A 17,156-nucleotide genomic window follows, 5' to 3' on the forward strand; every position below is an offset into this window, starting at 1 on the left:
ATACACAATTTCATTTAAAATTTTACTAAACATGGTCTGACATCTTTTTAATTACTTCACACATTATTCTCCCTCTGAGTGCCAAACGTGTTTATGGCTGTAGCACCGTGATGAAAGAAGAGGGGTATTTCAGGTGTGCTTCATCACACATGAAATGGATTCCAGGTAGAAGTTGCAAACATGTGGCCTGCAGGATCTCCACAAGCTTCAGCAAGCACCAATATTTAACTTGAAAAATGCTGGACTGCTGATTCAGAAGAAAGTGGGAATCTGCTGTAAACCTCTGGGAAGGAAATGCTCCTCCAAAGGGGGAGAATAAAATAAAATAAATCTGCATCTCAGATTCCTTTATAAGCCTGACTAGTGGGCAGGAAAGTCAAGGCTTTCTGCTGAGTAAGATCCCATAACATTCAATATCCATAAAAAGAAACTGCATTAAAGAGTCCAGTCCACCTTAATCTGAGTCAGCTTAAGCTTTGGGTTGATGCAGTTAAAGCCAGTGGATTTCTGCATCTGTTGAGACCAAGTCTGACCATTACCTGTGTGCATCACTGTTAACTCCAGTCAGTTAAACCAAGAGGGCTGCTGTTTGTCAGAAACACATGCTTTTCCACCATTCTGAGCAACCACATCAATCCCAGGCTTCCTATTTCTGATACCTCTGTTTCCTGTGACATTCTCTGTTGATACCAACAACTTTTTTTGGCCCAAAATTCACCCCCTAGAAAGGGTTAATACTGACTTCAGTCAGATGCCCCCAGGCAATCCCCGGTATCTTTTCAGCCACCAGAGCCACACCCCTCAAAGAGACATTACTGTGCCTTTGAACTACAGCCTAAGAGAGGTGATGAACTTGTGGATCCCAAAAAACCACATATGGCTTCAAGGCAACATTTTGTCTTTGGAAAGCTAGCCAGTATTTTTTTAAAACAAAAACCGTTTCCAATTATGGAGTTCCATGACCTATTATCCACAGGGTCCACCAACACTGCTAACACAAATCTTACAGCCAGCTCCAACTACAAGAAGTTAGCACCATCAGGCACTGCTGATCCTCTCAGCACACTCGAGCTGCCCAACCCTTATGCTCTGTCTAGCTGTTGGGCAGCTCAAGCCCAGATCCTTTAGGGAGATTCTGCCAGGCAGCTATTGAGGTCAGAAAGGTCAATACCCCTTCCTCTGCAGAGAGGGACTGCAAGCCTTATATTGCCTCAACCTCCTTCTAAGGATGGATTTCATGTGTGCTAGGTGTTTGGCTTGGACTTTGTGGTGGTTTCTGGTTATAATTCAACAGCTAACAGAAGAAGAACCTGCAGGGAACAGCACCAGATAGTACCAGAATTGCTAAGCAAAAACAGGCCCCTATGATTAAGAAGAAGGAATAAAGGATGCATGTAGAAAAAGTATTACAATCTTACACAAAACTACCAAGTAACTTTCTGCTTGAAAATCCTAAATACTAAAAAGCAGCTCTGTACATCAAATTTATTTACAATCCCAGGCAGAGCATTAGCTGTGGACACAAAATGACAGCTACTCTGATAGTATATGTGGGCAAGAACACTGCTGCAGCCTGTTAAGATCTGAGAAGGTAAAGGAATCAGAAACAAACACCACAGCAATGATAATGCTGATGTTCCCATCTAGCACACACCTTACAGAAAAAGATGTGATCACAAAGATGGGATCCTGCACAGCTGGAAAAACTCAGAAGACTTCTTGCATCATGACTAACTCAGTAATTGAACTTTTTTCTTTCTTCATGTTGTCTAGTCTAAGAAACATGGCTTTAAAATGCTTTAGAGTTAAAACTTTGAACTGATGAGATTTTGTTGCTGCTTCTCAGAGGATTTCTCCCCCTGTTATTTCTAAAAGGGCTTTTTTTTCTTTCTCTGTTTTGAAAATTATGTTACAGAAACACAGAGGCATTTCATCTATATTACTGTTTGAACAATACGTGTATTAAAAAGATATGCTTGTGTAAGATTTAACATTTTCTAAATATTTATTGACTCTGGTACTCCCAATAGGGTAGGGAAAAAAACTGCAAAATCTTAAAAAAAGACAACAGGAAACCAATATAGAAAAAGAGTAACTACCTATGCTTATAAAAATTTGCCTTCCACACCCTCGAAGGGTCCTTATTTGAGAGTGCATTTTATGAAACTTCAAATTAAACATAAAGAAAATCACATTCAAGATGTAAAACAAACCCTTTATTTTTATGCACAGCAAAAGGCAAACTGAATTTTTAATGTAGTCTGCATAGCATGTGGCTATATACTTAATTTTTTTTTTACTTTATATACACATTTCTTTAAAATTATCTGATTTGTAGTATTTAGAAGACAGAGATGTAAACTAGTCATGATCACCCAACTTAGACACATGCTGCTACACTTTAGTTTCATCAGAAAGAAACCCCCCAAGCTTCTCATTTGGGAGCAATGAAAATGAAAACTGTTTTGCCTAGAGCTCTGATTTAAACTGTAAAATTATGCTTATTCTTACATTAAATTGGAACTTCTCTGTTGTTTGCGTACAACTACAAAATGCAATTTATGACAGATGCCTCTTAACTCATCTCAGGCACCTGAGAGGTCAGGGTAAGGCATCCAGGGCTGTCAATGCCATGCTGCATTTTTAATGCCAGCTTGTTACATATCTGTCACAGCACTAAGGCAAACGTCAGGATATTACCAGTTTAGAAATAAGAGGTTAAGTTTCTACAAGTATCAAAACACAAAGAACAGTCTGAGAACATGAAACTGAAAAACAAAGCACTCTTGAAACCTTTTGGAGACAGCACTCCAGCACAGAAACCCACGGGAAAAGAACGTGTAGGGTAGGAATTCAGCACTGGAATGCACTTATCCCACTGCACAGTCACAAGCAATATTAAAAAAAAAAGAGAAGTGAGAGAAGCAAAACCACAAAATCCATTGATTTGTTTAGGAATATAGGATTTGTATCTGAAGGATACTAAGTCACTTTGTCACTTAACAAGCATACAAACATTACCAATGATGTCATTTCATTGACTCTATCACTAGACATGATGCAAAAGCAGAAGATGCTGCCAAAGCAGACTTTGAGATATGGGGAGACTGAATCTTTCAAAGGAGTTTATGACTATGAAATATTTCAATAATATTTGATGCTGAGATAAATACTATTCACACATTCTCTTTAATGTGCTACTTTTCCCCTTAAACAAAAGAGAAACATTTATTTCTATTTCATTTTGCTTGTGATACCACACTGATCACAGCTATAAAACAGGCATTTCATCAGTAAGAAAGAAGATCAAATACACTTTTATTTAAAATTAATCAAGTGAATTCAGCCTGGCTTTTAATTTTTTTTTAATATTTCAGTACTCCTATACTTAATATTTATACTTCAGTACTTAAACAAGAAGCAGCTCCTACCCAGACTTTCCAATTAACGCTCAAGCCTACACACAGACACCTCCCCTGCAGGAGCTGCTGAAACACTTTCCTTTACCAGATTTTCCATAGCTGAAATCACTCATTCCATTTTTCCAAGCCTGTTTAAGTCCTGAAGGGATGTATGGATATATGTACTACCCACTGAAGTGGATGAGAAGTGCTTGTACAGTATATTAACACAGCTTCATGCAGTCCAAACAATGAGATAATATAAACCAAAGACATCTGCCACCACTCTTAGCAAACCAGCCAAACATCATTGTAGAGTACAGAAAATGATGTAAAGCCATCCATCAGAAGAGGGATTCTCAGCTGGTGCAATCTTGCCCAACACAGAAGTATGGTCCCTAGGATGTAACTATTGGAGTGGAGAAGAGGCACCTACCAGCAGAATCCCACTATGTTTCACCTTCCACTGGCAAAATTTTATGCCAGCAGCAAAAACAGCAGCCCTGTGACCTGTTTGCCTTCTATTAAAACTAGAAAACCACAAATCCAACAATGACAAGTAGCACTGCCTCAACTCTTTATCTGTGCCTTCCCAGCAATCTGGACAAAAAAGAGAAAGGCCTCACTATCTATTCTATCCATAGTGGATTTCCTGTTAATGCTATTTCCAATCTGCCAAGAGATCCCAGTCACTAGAGACCACCTGATTACCATGACTTTTCAAATGTCATGGAGAGTGGCTTGGCACCTACATCAGCCAATTCCCTCAGGAGTCTGGGATGCATCTCACTGGGTTCCATAGACTTTTGCACATTCAGGTTCCTCAGGCAGTCACAAACGTTATCTTCGCTTATTGTGGGAGTGACTTTGCTCCCACTGTCCCTGCCTTGAGGTCCATCCAATAAAGAGGTGTGGGAAGACAGACTGCCAGTAAAAACTGAGGCAAAAGTTGCTGAGTACCTCAGCCTCCTCCTCATTTCTTGTCACTGCTGTTGCTCATGGTGGGGGGGAATGTGCTTTTTTTTTTGCCATTCTTTTTCTGAAAGACATACCTGTAGAATCCTTCCCTGTCATTCCTTGCATGCCTTGCCAAGTTCAGCTCCATTCATGCCCTGGCCTTCCTGACCCCACCCCTACACAACTGTCTCTGGGCTCTTCTCAGGTCACCTGTCCTTGCTTTCATTGCCTGTGCATTTCTTTCTTGCCCTTTAGTCTCAACCCAGCAGATCTCTTGCCTTCTTTTCCTGATTTCTCACATCTGGGGATTAAGAGCTTTTGCACCCTAAGGAAAGCATCCTTAGAGATCTGCCATTTTAAGAGTGACTAAAAGAAAACTGCTTGTTTTGCCAGCTGGGCATGGGGAATTGGGACTTTGTCATTCAAGCAGGAAAAACAACGATTTGGCACTCTTCGTAAGACATGCAGAATATTTTCCTAAAACAAATCAGCAAATCATCTTTTATTTCAGTGACAAAAATCTATTCTATATCAAGGGCTACAAATGTAACTTCTTACTACTGTACATATAATTGGAAGTGATGAGCTTCACCCCACACAAAAAAAACATATTTATGAAACGAGACCTGAATTCTGATAGAAATTCTGTGTTAAAATTCCACAACTAATTCCCTGAAATAAAAGTCCTCTTCCCAGAGAAGGTGTACATACCCTGTTTCAGAGTTTTAATATTAAAATAAGGCTAAGTCTCCACAAAGCATTTTTTTAAAATTTCTAAATCGCCCAGCACCTTATTTTTGTTCCTTTCAAAGGGAAAAGAATGAAGTATAAATGTAAGCCTGCGGTTTACATTCTATTTCAAGAGGTACTTCGTCACTGCAACACAATACAATGTAACAAGCTGCCAATCAATTGAAAAAAGCTTAAACATCTTTCAGCTAAAATTGTCTTTGAAGTCTCCCACTTAAGAGCAGAGAACAACAGCAGGAATATTTGAAGTATATGTTCATGAGTAAATGCACGTCTTAAAAAACACATTTCTCCAATGGTAGGCAAAATTTGAAGACTTCAGTTCTACAACATCTGTATTTCTTTCTTCAAAAGAAAATATATAGGTTACCATTCCATGGTCAAAAGTGAAAACGCCAACGTCACGTCCGTGGTGAATGTGATTCCGTCTGATAATGGGATTTCCGTGGTTTTTAACCCAGATCCCTGCTAACGCATTATTGGATATCTCATTATCCTCATATATTCCCTGTGAAATAAAAATGTAAATTAAGACAGGAATCAGGAATAGTAAACAACTTTATCAAAGTAAAGAAATTAATATGGAAAATTACCTGTGCATGGTCTGTAATATAAAGTCCAACATTTTCACAGTCGCTGATGTTACAGTGTTTAATAGTAGGACAAGCTCCCTGGCCACTAACACATACTGCAGAGCCAACTGGAAGAAAACAGTAGAGTTACCATAGCTTCAAAGCACATTGTATTTATAAATAGTCTGGCAGGGCTTTCGCAAGAAAAGTTAGTGTGAACTGATATTTAAAAAAGATTTTGTGTGCACAGAGCCAGAACACTGCAAGCCACTGGCAGAAAAACACTAATCTCATCATTTTGCAGATGCAAAAACCATGGTAGGAGTTGCTTTAAAATCACCCTGCCAAGGTTAAACAGCTGCCAGGACAATGGTTTATATAATAATTCATGCTTATGAAAGTTCTCACTCATTTATTTCCCTGTGTCAGGCCTACTGAGGACAACAGAAATCTAACAAAATTTTCTGTTAATTACTGCCTTAGTTTGCTTCCCTTTAAAATTTCACAACTCAGTACTTCAAAGAGGCCAAACAATAATTTTGTAGCATACAAAGACACACTGTCCACCCAACATTCAGCAGGACACAGATGCACAATGTGGAGTACAGAATAAACATCAGAAACCAACAGGTCTTTCCCCAGCTGCATTACAAAACTCCTTGAATTATTTCAGTTACCATACTGTAACCCAGAAAATAAGTATTTTCCAGGAAACTAGGACTCAAACTGCTCAGGACTTCAGCAGATCAGCTCAATTCCCTGAACTCCATGAAGTGTGACAACATGAAATTCTGCAGCCACTAAAATCAACAATTATTTCTGAAAGATAAGAGCTCATCTCAGGGAACCTGGCCTATGTAACACACATTCTTCACAATTAAACATCACTAAATAAGCAAGCCAGTACCTGCTCTGTTAGTCAGTTTTCATATATCCTTCTAGCAAAGCACCACAAAGACAATGCTTAAATAATTCACAGACTCATTTACAGAGAGATTTTTTAAAATTCCTAAAGAAATTATTTTGATTGTCTACTCTGACCTTATGAATAATACAGGCTATACTAATTCCCTAAATTAAGTCCTGCTTCAAGTCTAGTAGCAGGAACTTCAGCACGTATCTTGTAGAAACGTATTTAAATTTTGATAACTTTTTGATTTCCAGCAACTGAGAAACTTAAAGCTTGTTAGCTGGCTGGAGGGCTGTTGTCCTTTTAATTTACACTTTAATTGCTCATCTGAGTTCCTCCAGTTTTGGCACCCAGTTCTCTTTGTATCAGTGTATGCCATACCCAATACATGCACACGTTTGGTGCAAGCACTTTGCTCCTTCAGCTTTCTCCTTGATAAAGTAACAAATTGCAGTCACAGTGTTGTTCACTACAACTGAAGTTTTCTGCTTTACCTTATATGACTTTTCACTGTACAGCTTCTGAATTTTCCAACATGTTGCTATGGACACCAGAAAAGAGCACTTTATACTGAAGCAGGTCTAAGCAGAGGCACTAACAATCTCAATTTCTACTCAGGATTCCTACAGGTGTAACTAAGGATCACATCAGTTCTTTTGGCCAGTCGAATATATGACGACTCATATTTAGCACTTTATCCACAGTGGCTCTTTAAGCTTTCCCAGAGAGGGGTTTAGCACTTAGAAATAGGAACAAATGCAAGTTGTGTGTGTAACTCTGCACTTTATCAGACTAATGTGAGGTGGTGTTTGACAGTCCACCTACCAGGGAGGTCCTAGCAACCCATCCTCCTGGTTAAGACTGTAGTTATATTATATTCATATTATATCTATAATACTCTATAAGTAAAGTTCTCATTGTCTACAGGTCTCATTAATACAATGTTATTTCTTCTCTGCAAGTCAAGAAGTTATTTCATCTTTGAAAAAACTACCAAAAAAAATTACAGTTACCCTGAAACTTATTTTTCCTCTATTTGGTGTAGGCTCCGAGCATTCTGTAGAACTGCAATATTTTAAGGCACTGTGTGTTGATGTCAAACAGTTTTCAAGGATCTCTGTAATTCTACTGAGACTGCTGCCTTCTTTTGGTCAAAGAAAGTAATCACACGTGCCAACAGTGTAATGCAACCATTATAACTTCCTGTAAATACACACGAATTTGATTCATCATATATTTTAAATTCTTCATTGACCAAACCCCTGCATTTATCCCTCATCGTTCCACCCCAGGATCAACAGGCAATACTCCTGTCATACTTCCTCCAGAGTAGTCTCTCCCCTGCCACCTCCCCCAGGGACAAAGACCATCTCATTGAGGTTTCAAGTTACCATTGATACACAATAGGAAGCCAGACAATTTCTTGGCTAGTTCTTTCTAAACTCCTGCATGATTTTAGAATGTCTGTATTAACAGCTGTTTAACCTCATCCACAGTTACTGTCAAGAGTGGGACGTGTTTCATTAGCCCTCTAGGGGATGAGGGCATTTATCACTCCTGCCTATTCTCATTAAATATGGAACAAAAATTACACAACAATTTGCCATTCAAATTTTTCCATTCTATGATGGATCAGCATCACTGCTACAATTCCCTTTGTTCCCCAAATTAAGACACAAGAACTGTTTCTTCTAGACAGATGTTGCATCTTGTCTTATTTATCAAGTTCTTTGTGGCAGTAAAGTAGTATGTTTTAATTTTGGAGGGAGGTCTCCACAATTTCCTTCAATTCCTAATGTCCTATTTGTATTAACTGTTAATAACTTCTTTTTTCTTGTATTTCATAATTGCTTTCACTCCCCTTCCTCCATCTCTTTTTCTAAGACTGAGGAGCTATGGATTTTTGGAACACAGTGTGATGTTCTAAAAGCATACCTCTATCACATTTTGCTTATTGAAATGAAAGCAATCTTTATTCTGACTCACTTCACTGGACTTGAGTATTGATTGTGTGAAACTGGTCCTTTTGGAGTACAAAGCACATGTAGTACTGGTTTAAGCTTTATTTTATTTACTCAGAATATAATGATTGCACATACTTTACCAATATTAATTTTTTTTTAAAAAGGAACATTTTTTTTGCCATCCACTACTACTTTTATCCATTGAGGTGAGGACTAACACACATTTCTTCCACAATGAATGCAACAGAACATCTAGACTCAGGATCTTGCCTTTTAAATTTTATTGGAAAACCTTTCAAAAGATGCTTTAGACTGGCAGCAGGAACCTCCAGCTTAATTCACTTGCACTTTCATAGCTCCCATCTTTACATATGACATACATTAAGAACTTTACATACGACATAATGTAGAAATATGCTTTAATGCAACTTTGAGATCTACAGAAAGGGTATCAAGCATGTGCCAGGAAAGAGGTTTTGAATGCCTGTGGATCAATAGTTCAGAGATATCAATTATCTGGAAACAGTAAATGCCTTTTCTGGCAGACTGCCATTCTTCCTCTGTTTTTATACAAACTCAGTACTTCCTGAGTAAGCAATAGCAAGGCTTGGTAGGATTAAAAAGCCAGTTAAACTTGATAATCAGTAAGTGATGATAGTATAGCCTACACACAGCCTCAAAAATGGACCAGAAATTTTAATTTTGTAGAAGAGAATCAAGAGAATTCAATACACTAAACATTCAGAAATCCAGAGTCTTGGAGGAAGCAAAACTTCAAAATTCTCAGAAATGGAAAGTAGTCATGAAAATAATTATCAAAGCTTAATTTTCATAAACAACGTTCACAAAAATATTAGGATCTATCTATCTATATCTATAGATATGGCTTATCTATAAACATACAAACATATTTCAACATGAAGTCATGCAGCTCTTCAAACTAGTTTAATTATCAAGCTGAACGTGGTCATATCTCATTTCTCCCACTGGTTGTCAGGGTCCCAAATATTGGTATATGGTATGTTCCAGAACACCTTTTCTTCATATACTTTGGCTTCCCAGTATTAGCATTAACACTGGGATAACTGGGACACTGGGAGCAGCTCACTGTTCTTTGCTCCTCTTTTGCCATTTTTAACGCTTCCAAGTATTTGCTGATGTGTCTCCAATAAAAGAGATGGTGATGCAAAGCACAGAGCTGCCTTGACCAAATGCAGTGGTTTATAGTCCAAAACCTTCAAAAAAGTGCATCTTCCTCTAGAAGGCACACACCAGGAATCCTTCCACCATTCTCAACATGGCTTCCTGCAGTATTCTTCACAGGCAGTACCAGAAAAATGTAGTTTTTATATTTAGTTGGAAGAACGCCTTCCTTTTTCCTTGCCTTTATGTTGAGCTGAGCAACCTCCATGCACAGCAGCCTGCTGCACAGATCCATTCCTTCTCCCTAGCTGACCCTGGGGAAGTTCACATGGCCAATTCCACATGAATACTCACTACCTTAATTCTCCTGAACCTCTTACTTGTGACTCTCCAACCCCACTTCATCTGGCTGTGTTCAAAGACGTTCAACTTGCCATGTCTTGTGTCTAGTGATTGTGAATGGTCATGTCTTCCTGCCGGTGACTAAACTGCAATCCAGCTCCTCACTTCCAGACACTGACCCCTCCTTTCCTCAACCTAGACTACTGATTTTTCCCAAATCAGGCGGTATAAATTCCTCATTGTGTTTGATGGTCAAATGAGTCTTTCAACACTTCTGCCTGTACAGCTACTACTCATCTTCTGAATGTATCAAATCGTTCCACTTGGAAGTGAGCTCAGCTCAGCAGTTACATCTTGTGATGTTTATTGCCATCAATCCCAATACTGAATATCACAACGAACCCAAATGAACAAGTCCCAAGTGTAACCCTTTCAAATGTCCCATCCTGCCAGCTACAACTAACCACCAAACCCAGGTATGTTTATTTAACTGTCACTTCTCAATTTCAAACCAACTGCCCAAAGAGATTCAAACAGAAAACCAAGTACACATTATCACAGAGGTTTTGGACACAAAGAGGTCACTCTAATAATGACGCTCCGAGGCAAGTTAAGCTTGCAACCTGTATTGAATACCTGCATCAAAAGATAAAAATATGCCAATAGTAATCATACTCAATTTGTTGTGTTTCTTCAAACAATAAAAAGCCCACTAACCTGTACAAGTACTTCGAATAATGCAGTGATCTATAATGGGACTGCAGTTCACGGTAATCTCTAAGCAGTGGTGCGCGTTGTGGTGCTGAGCAGATTTGTCATCAGGGTTGAACTGAAAAGGAAGAAAACAGAAATGTTGTATTTAACTGCTCAGGCATTAAAATAAATTTTTTAGAATATCTGCTTAAGGGTGAGAGTCTTACCCTGATTGTCATATATCCAACATAGGCATCTTCAGAACCCTCCATAAAAACGAAGGTGGAATCTCTAGTGTTTTCTATGATAACTTTATCTGCTACTTTTCCAGGTGCTGCAAAGAAAACAATTAGGTAGTCTTAGTTTATGCAGCTGAAAAAAAATCCTCAAAATACTTACAGAATTCTGTTCAAAGCAATAAAGGAAAATTAACACTATTGCTGGCACACAAATAGTCTTCCTGTTAAAAGGATCTTAAAAAAAGAAAGTTTCAAAGACAATGAAGAAACTAATCTTTAACTAAGACAATCTGGCACCAATTTAGTAACTTACATTTTAGTAAGTTAGAAAAACCTCCTCAAAAAAACCTTATAGATCTAGTTTTTGACTACTACTTACAGCAAATTGAATGAACAGCTCAAACATGGGTACCAGGCTAGAGGCAGTTTAACTCTGCTCCAAGTACAATTTCTTCTGGTTTGGAAGACCAATTTTCTTAATGCTAAAAACATACATACCATCACTGACATGAACCACTATTTACTAATCTACACATGACCCACAAGTGACCTCCCCACACTTCTCCAATGTAGGATTCAGAGTTTTGAATGGATATCCTCATTATTCTTCATTAAAAATAAAATAAAAAAAAATCTTACTGAATTAGATTTAACTATACTACTGGCAGTATGTGCAGAAGGTTACGATGTCATTTGATTTCCTGTGTTACCAGGGAGGATCTGCTCTATTCTTTATCCTTAAACCAAAAGCAGGTGATATTTATGTTGGGATGGCATGAGCCAGCAGAGGGAGCACCAGCTAACCACAGCCACCCACTGGAATAAATTCAATGACACTCATTCACAAGCAAGATAATTTGTCTGATTCAAACCTGCACATTAAACATGCAAGCCAGAAGCAGCCTTCCCTCAACACACCAAACAGAAAGGTGGAAGTTTCACGTACTATAGCAGATAAGTTATCTGATAGTATTTTAAATCATTCCCAACTCAACACAAACATGAGCAGGTATTTGCCCTAAATTCTGTATTTTATTGAAAAGCCTAAGCACAGGATTCCTCATGAGCAGATCCTTTTCTGTTGTCTGTTGATATTAGTACAGACAAGCAGTATGTCCTGTTCTTTATCACTCTGGCAGAAAGATGTCAGTCAGAATGAAGCAACATTTACATTATTATCCAGCTTGTTCTCACTATCTAAAAGCCTAATCTCTGCTTTCATTACTGCAGAGCTGCAAATATTTTAAGGTAGTCTGGCTCTCCTCTACACCACTATTCACTTAGTACTAGATAACAACTGAAAAATACTTTGATGAAGAGTTGTGTCATCATACAAAACATATTTTTGTGGTTTGGTAACATTTCTCTAGCTTCACCACAGTACAAATGCAGTGACATAAACAAATCAGTGTGTTTCAGCACATGAAAAGGAACAGCACAACAGTACTGCAGGTGAACCAAACCCAGGATATGAATAGAGCACCTAGGAGGACATGAGAGTCATAAATCAGAACTTTCAGGGTGGGACAGAAAAACTGCACTTCACATTGGATGCCCTGAAACACTATTAAACAGAGGTTTGTGGAATTGTTTGCAAAGGACTTGGATTGTGTTCTCTATGGATACCTTGCTCTCATCACACAAGTTCCTCCCACACAAGTAGTAACTTGTGAGATGGGAAAGGTCCCAGAATGCCCATCATGGAACATGCCAGTTAGTAAGATCAGTGCACTTAGATTTCCCTAGGGAAATAGTGAAGACTTCCTTAAGCATTAGTATCATTCCAAATGTACCAATGAAATTCTTTGCAACATTCTACTGAATCTTAGCAAAATCATCATTCAGAGAAACAGCTCTATTTCAGCTTTTGGCTTAGACCACTTTAGAATAAAGAAACTGGTATCAGAACTGGAAATGGAAAAGGACCACTAATTTTGTGATCAAGCAAAACACAGCTCCCAAGAAGTCAGTTTCCTGGAGCCTAAGGGAGTCGTGCTCCCCAGGATCAGAATTCATGATCAGCTTAAGGACCATTTAGAAATAATGGAACGGAAAGCCTACAGTAAGGGACTTTCTAAAGAAATGTAAATTAACTGGCTATTTCCTCAGAATTATTTAATGTCTCATAAGGAATAAAACAATTTCACTTTTCCCTGCATTAGAAGACAAAAAAATCACTACCTTCTGCAGGAATAACTGTGATCCTGTCCAACTGTACCAAGCAAAAACCAAATAATCTTTTAGATCTTACAGTCTACAAGATGTAAACCACAAAGGTCTAAACTGGTCCAAAATAAAGCTCCCAATTCAAACATGCAGAATGGGTATTTGAAAAAGAACTCAGGAGGCATGTGAAAGTACTCTTGCATTCCAAAGAAAAAAATATCCATTTATAATAGTTTTCTTACCATTTTAAATTTTCCTACCCTTAAAATGACAACAACCATTCTTATTGGTTTTACCATTTTTTTTTGACTGAAGGATCCTTTGATAATCCATTTTCACTTGCACATTATTTAAGTCAAATGGAAAATAAAGGGAAAAAACGAAAGTTGTAGCTCTGAAAATACACATTCAGTGAAGATTCTCAGATCAGGACGTGTCTGTACAACTACCGAAACTCAGCAACTGGGAGATTTTGTGTCTTGAGTGAGATGAGCACTCCACTGAAGGCTCCTATTCCTGCAGCAAACATCCCCCTTGCCCCCACCAACCCTGGAAAACAGAATTCTTTTTAAAAATTAAAAGGTATTTCTGTCTGCTGAACCAGATGCAACAATTTCCTTACAGAACTTCTCCTCTTGCTTGTTTCTTGGTAATTCAGATATGCCAGAGTATTAGTAATATGTCCAAAGCCTTCCTCCTGAACCGATTCTTTCCCTCAGATTTAGGGGAAGAAATAATGCCAAAATTAAACAGAACAAAAAACTCAGAACACCAGGCATTATTCTGTAAGCACATTTTGCTTATGTGACAAAACAGAAGCTTCTTGCAAGTTCAAGGTATGTTAAGCTGCCTTTCCAATAACGTTGTCCTTCTTCTGAAGCCAGAAGAATAAACTATTAAAGAACTTTGAGTAGAAATGCAGAGATTTGGTGCTGCCTTAATCCTACCATTCTAAAAAGCACGCCAGACTGAACAGAGAAGTGGTAGTTCTCCAAGGCTTAGCGGTTCACTTTAATTTGTTTTCTTTTCCAGTCAAATGAAAATTGACTCTCTCTACAATGTCACTCACCATTCAGTGGAGAAAGTCTGAGGAAGTGAAGTCAGCAGTGCCAAAAACTGAAATATAAATACATCAAGCATTGCTGGACTCCTCTTGGAGGTTTTGTTCCCCAAGACAGCTATTCTGTTACAAAAATACACAATAAAGATCCCTGGCTTTTAAAGGACTGTACTTAAGATAACTGTTTTTCTGAATAACTTAGGTTAATTCCAGAGGAAGGGAAAGCAGATGGCTTTTCAAAACTTAAAAGGAAACAGAGAACATGCACAAGTTTATCCAGATATCCAAGCTATCATTTCAAATGTCATGAAGTGACTGATAAATTTGGTATCTTAGGACAGTACTGATCTGGTTTCTCAGGATTTTAGACACTTCATGAATATGACTTGCCCTATTTGTACTGTCATCCTCTCTTCTGTGAGACAGAAGCCAGGGGTTTGCCAGCCATTTGCCTGCAGCCATGTCTCCATTAGCAAGCACTGCAGCCTGACACAGGAGTGGTACCACAGAGGGAACCAGTGCTGAGGATCAGCCGCTCCCAGCACACACTGCAGCACAGGGAGGGGAGAAGAGACTCACTTTGCACTAGTCCTCACCAGGTCCCTCTGACTGAACACACACCAGCTACTGAAGGGCAGTAAGAGTATTCCAGGAACATCTCTTAAATTAGTCTCATCCAAAAGGAATCCAGTTTGGGCTCCAAAAGCTCTCCACAACACAGACCAAAGCATTCTAAGTGGGCACGTTCAGAATGTTAGCTTCAGAAATGTAGTCTCAAACTGACAAACTCACATACTAACACAGCCACATCTTGCAGATCTGCAGGGACAATTTTTCAGAATAACACTGGAACAATCTGACTGCATTGCTCAAAAGCATTCTCCCTGCCAAGGCTGCAAAACCTAGGCAAGAAGTGCCAGAACAGTCAAAAGCAAAACAGTTGGTATGAGGAACAGATAAATACCCAAAAAGAGAGACTTAGCAAAACAAAGAATATATAGGTAGGAAACACCCACCAAAACAAACAAAAACCCCTACCCTTAATAAACAAAACAAAAAACCCCAAACCCACCACCCTCAACAAAACCACAATCCAGTAAACCTGACCAATCCAGAGAGATAAACACAAACAGCAGATAATTCACTTCTGGATCACCACAGGAGCAAGAGGTCTGAGACTCCTTAACCAAAATCTCAACCAGACAGCAATACAAACTGAATTCCTACCTAGTTATCATTCTACGGGGAATTAGCATGCTCCTAGTAGTGAGGAAAAGCAAGCAACTCCACAAGTACCACAATCTGCAGCCTGGTATATTATATTACCTTCCTAAACATTTCCTAGTCTCCAACTCTTATTTTCTTCTGCATAAAGGTTCCTGTCCAGAGGAACAGTTGGGAGAGAACAGAGGAAGAACCCCTAGTTTCAGAATCTTTCTGCTGGATGGTCTCATATCCTTCCTCAAGATGCAATTATGATCCTGAAGAAAATGGGACAGAGCTTGTTCCCACTGCTGGTTTCTACTCTGGAGATAGTTTTTATAGATATACATATGTATGAATGCAAAAATTTCAACTGCAGTCCTATATAACTGAATAAGCTTTCTGACAAATTCTTTTTCTCCTAATGAAACAAAAAGATAAATTAAGTTATTCCAAGAACTAGCAAGAAAACAACAGCACTTCAGTGTGAAGCATCAGCTGCTTTTGAGTTAGTGACACTTGTACAAAAAGCACTTATTTGCTAGGCAGTCAAGAAAGATGGGCATTTTTACTGGGTATTTAATACACCTGAGTATCATGGTAATTAAGGCAGTAATTAAGACAAGCTCAAGACAGTGATGCTCCCAGTTTACATACCTGCACCAATCATGGTGATTGGAGATTCTATATATATCCATTCATCAGTATATATACCAGAGTGAACAAAGATAAGTCCATCAAAATGAGCTTCTTGAACTCCACCAAGAGCATCCTCAATGGTATCATAATACTAGAAGAAAAGGAGCAAATTTAGAGCAATGTCCATTTCTATTTCTAGAGATATACAAATATTTTTAAGAATCACTTTAGAAACGTACCAACATATTTTCTCTTCCTTTGTATCTTGCAGGATTACTGTAGAAGTGTTCAGCAAAACCTGGCTTTACATGTGCTCCTTTGTACTGAAACAAGGAAGAGAGTTTGTGATAGACAGGTGGGCCTGAAAGTACTGACAGGAGATCTACTAATTCCCTAATTAACAAGCCATTTGCTGATATCAGTTTGTCCCAGGAAGTAAGAATCATATACTGACCTCCCACTCTAGGCACACAATTTGAAATGGCAACACCAAAAAAATCTGAGCCTAAGGAAGTGATCAACTAACTAAGAGTCCAGCTACTTACACAGCCATAAGCCTTGAAACTTAAAAGCTTCATACACCTGAAACATTCCACAAGAGCTGTCCTTACTTCCATCTCTTGATTCTCTAGCAGTTTGCCACAAAAAATGCATTTATATGGTGAGGAAAAGAGAATCTCATACCTTCAGTGACTGAATGCTTTAGTGACTGAATACTGAACAAAGAAGCCAAGTCAAGCATTTGTCCTCAATGCACTTCAGAAATTCATTAATCAACAACACATGGCACTGTGTGATACACTCACCTCCACGTGCATTTCCCTTACTTATGTTTTCCTAGTATCATGCCCAGCCATTTGTTCAATACCTTTGAAATTTTGGATTAGAGGTGCAATCACATTCCTTAAAGAAGATTTGTTTACCTCCAGACAGGCCAGCTGTAAATCAGTATTTAGCCAAAGAGACATTACCAATATATGTTTGGTTCACCAGAGGAAGAGGCACACAAATCTGATAACCACACACACTGGTTTAGTAAGATAAGACAAAGCATCCTTCACATTGTGAGTCTCACACTATGACAATCTCTCACACAAAATTTCAGCAAAGCAACAGC

At 38.5% G+C, this 17,156-nt stretch overlaps 1 protein-coding gene across 2 annotated transcripts in view; it reads right to left on the reverse strand.

Annotated features, from left to right (window-relative positions):
- The window catches only part of FBXO11 (F-box protein 11), a 69,726-nt gene that overhangs the window by 10,134 nt on the left and 42,436 nt on the right, over positions 1-17,156 (reverse strand). For both annotated transcript variants that reach the window (XM_056486773.1, XM_056486774.1), the window contains exons 6-11: positions 16,279-16,362; positions 16,058-16,190; positions 10,960-11,066; positions 10,757-10,868; positions 5,702-5,808; positions 5,479-5,616 (exon numbers count right to left, since the gene is read on the reverse strand). In XM_056486773.1, coding sequence (XP_056342748.1) covers positions 5,479-5,616; positions 5,702-5,808; positions 10,757-10,868; positions 10,960-11,066; positions 16,058-16,190; positions 16,279-16,362 — 681 coding nt within the window. The remainder of the gene's footprint in view (positions 1-5,478; positions 5,617-5,701; positions 5,809-10,756; positions 10,869-10,959; positions 11,067-16,057; positions 16,191-16,278; positions 16,363-17,156) is intronic.

The sequence above is a fragment of the Oenanthe melanoleuca genome, chromosome 3 (genome assembly GCF_029582105.1).
Source record: "Oenanthe melanoleuca isolate GR-GAL-2019-014 chromosome 3, OMel1.0, whole genome shotgun sequence".
Classification (NCBI taxonomy): domain Eukaryota; kingdom Metazoa; phylum Chordata; class Aves; order Passeriformes; family Muscicapidae; genus Oenanthe; species Oenanthe melanoleuca.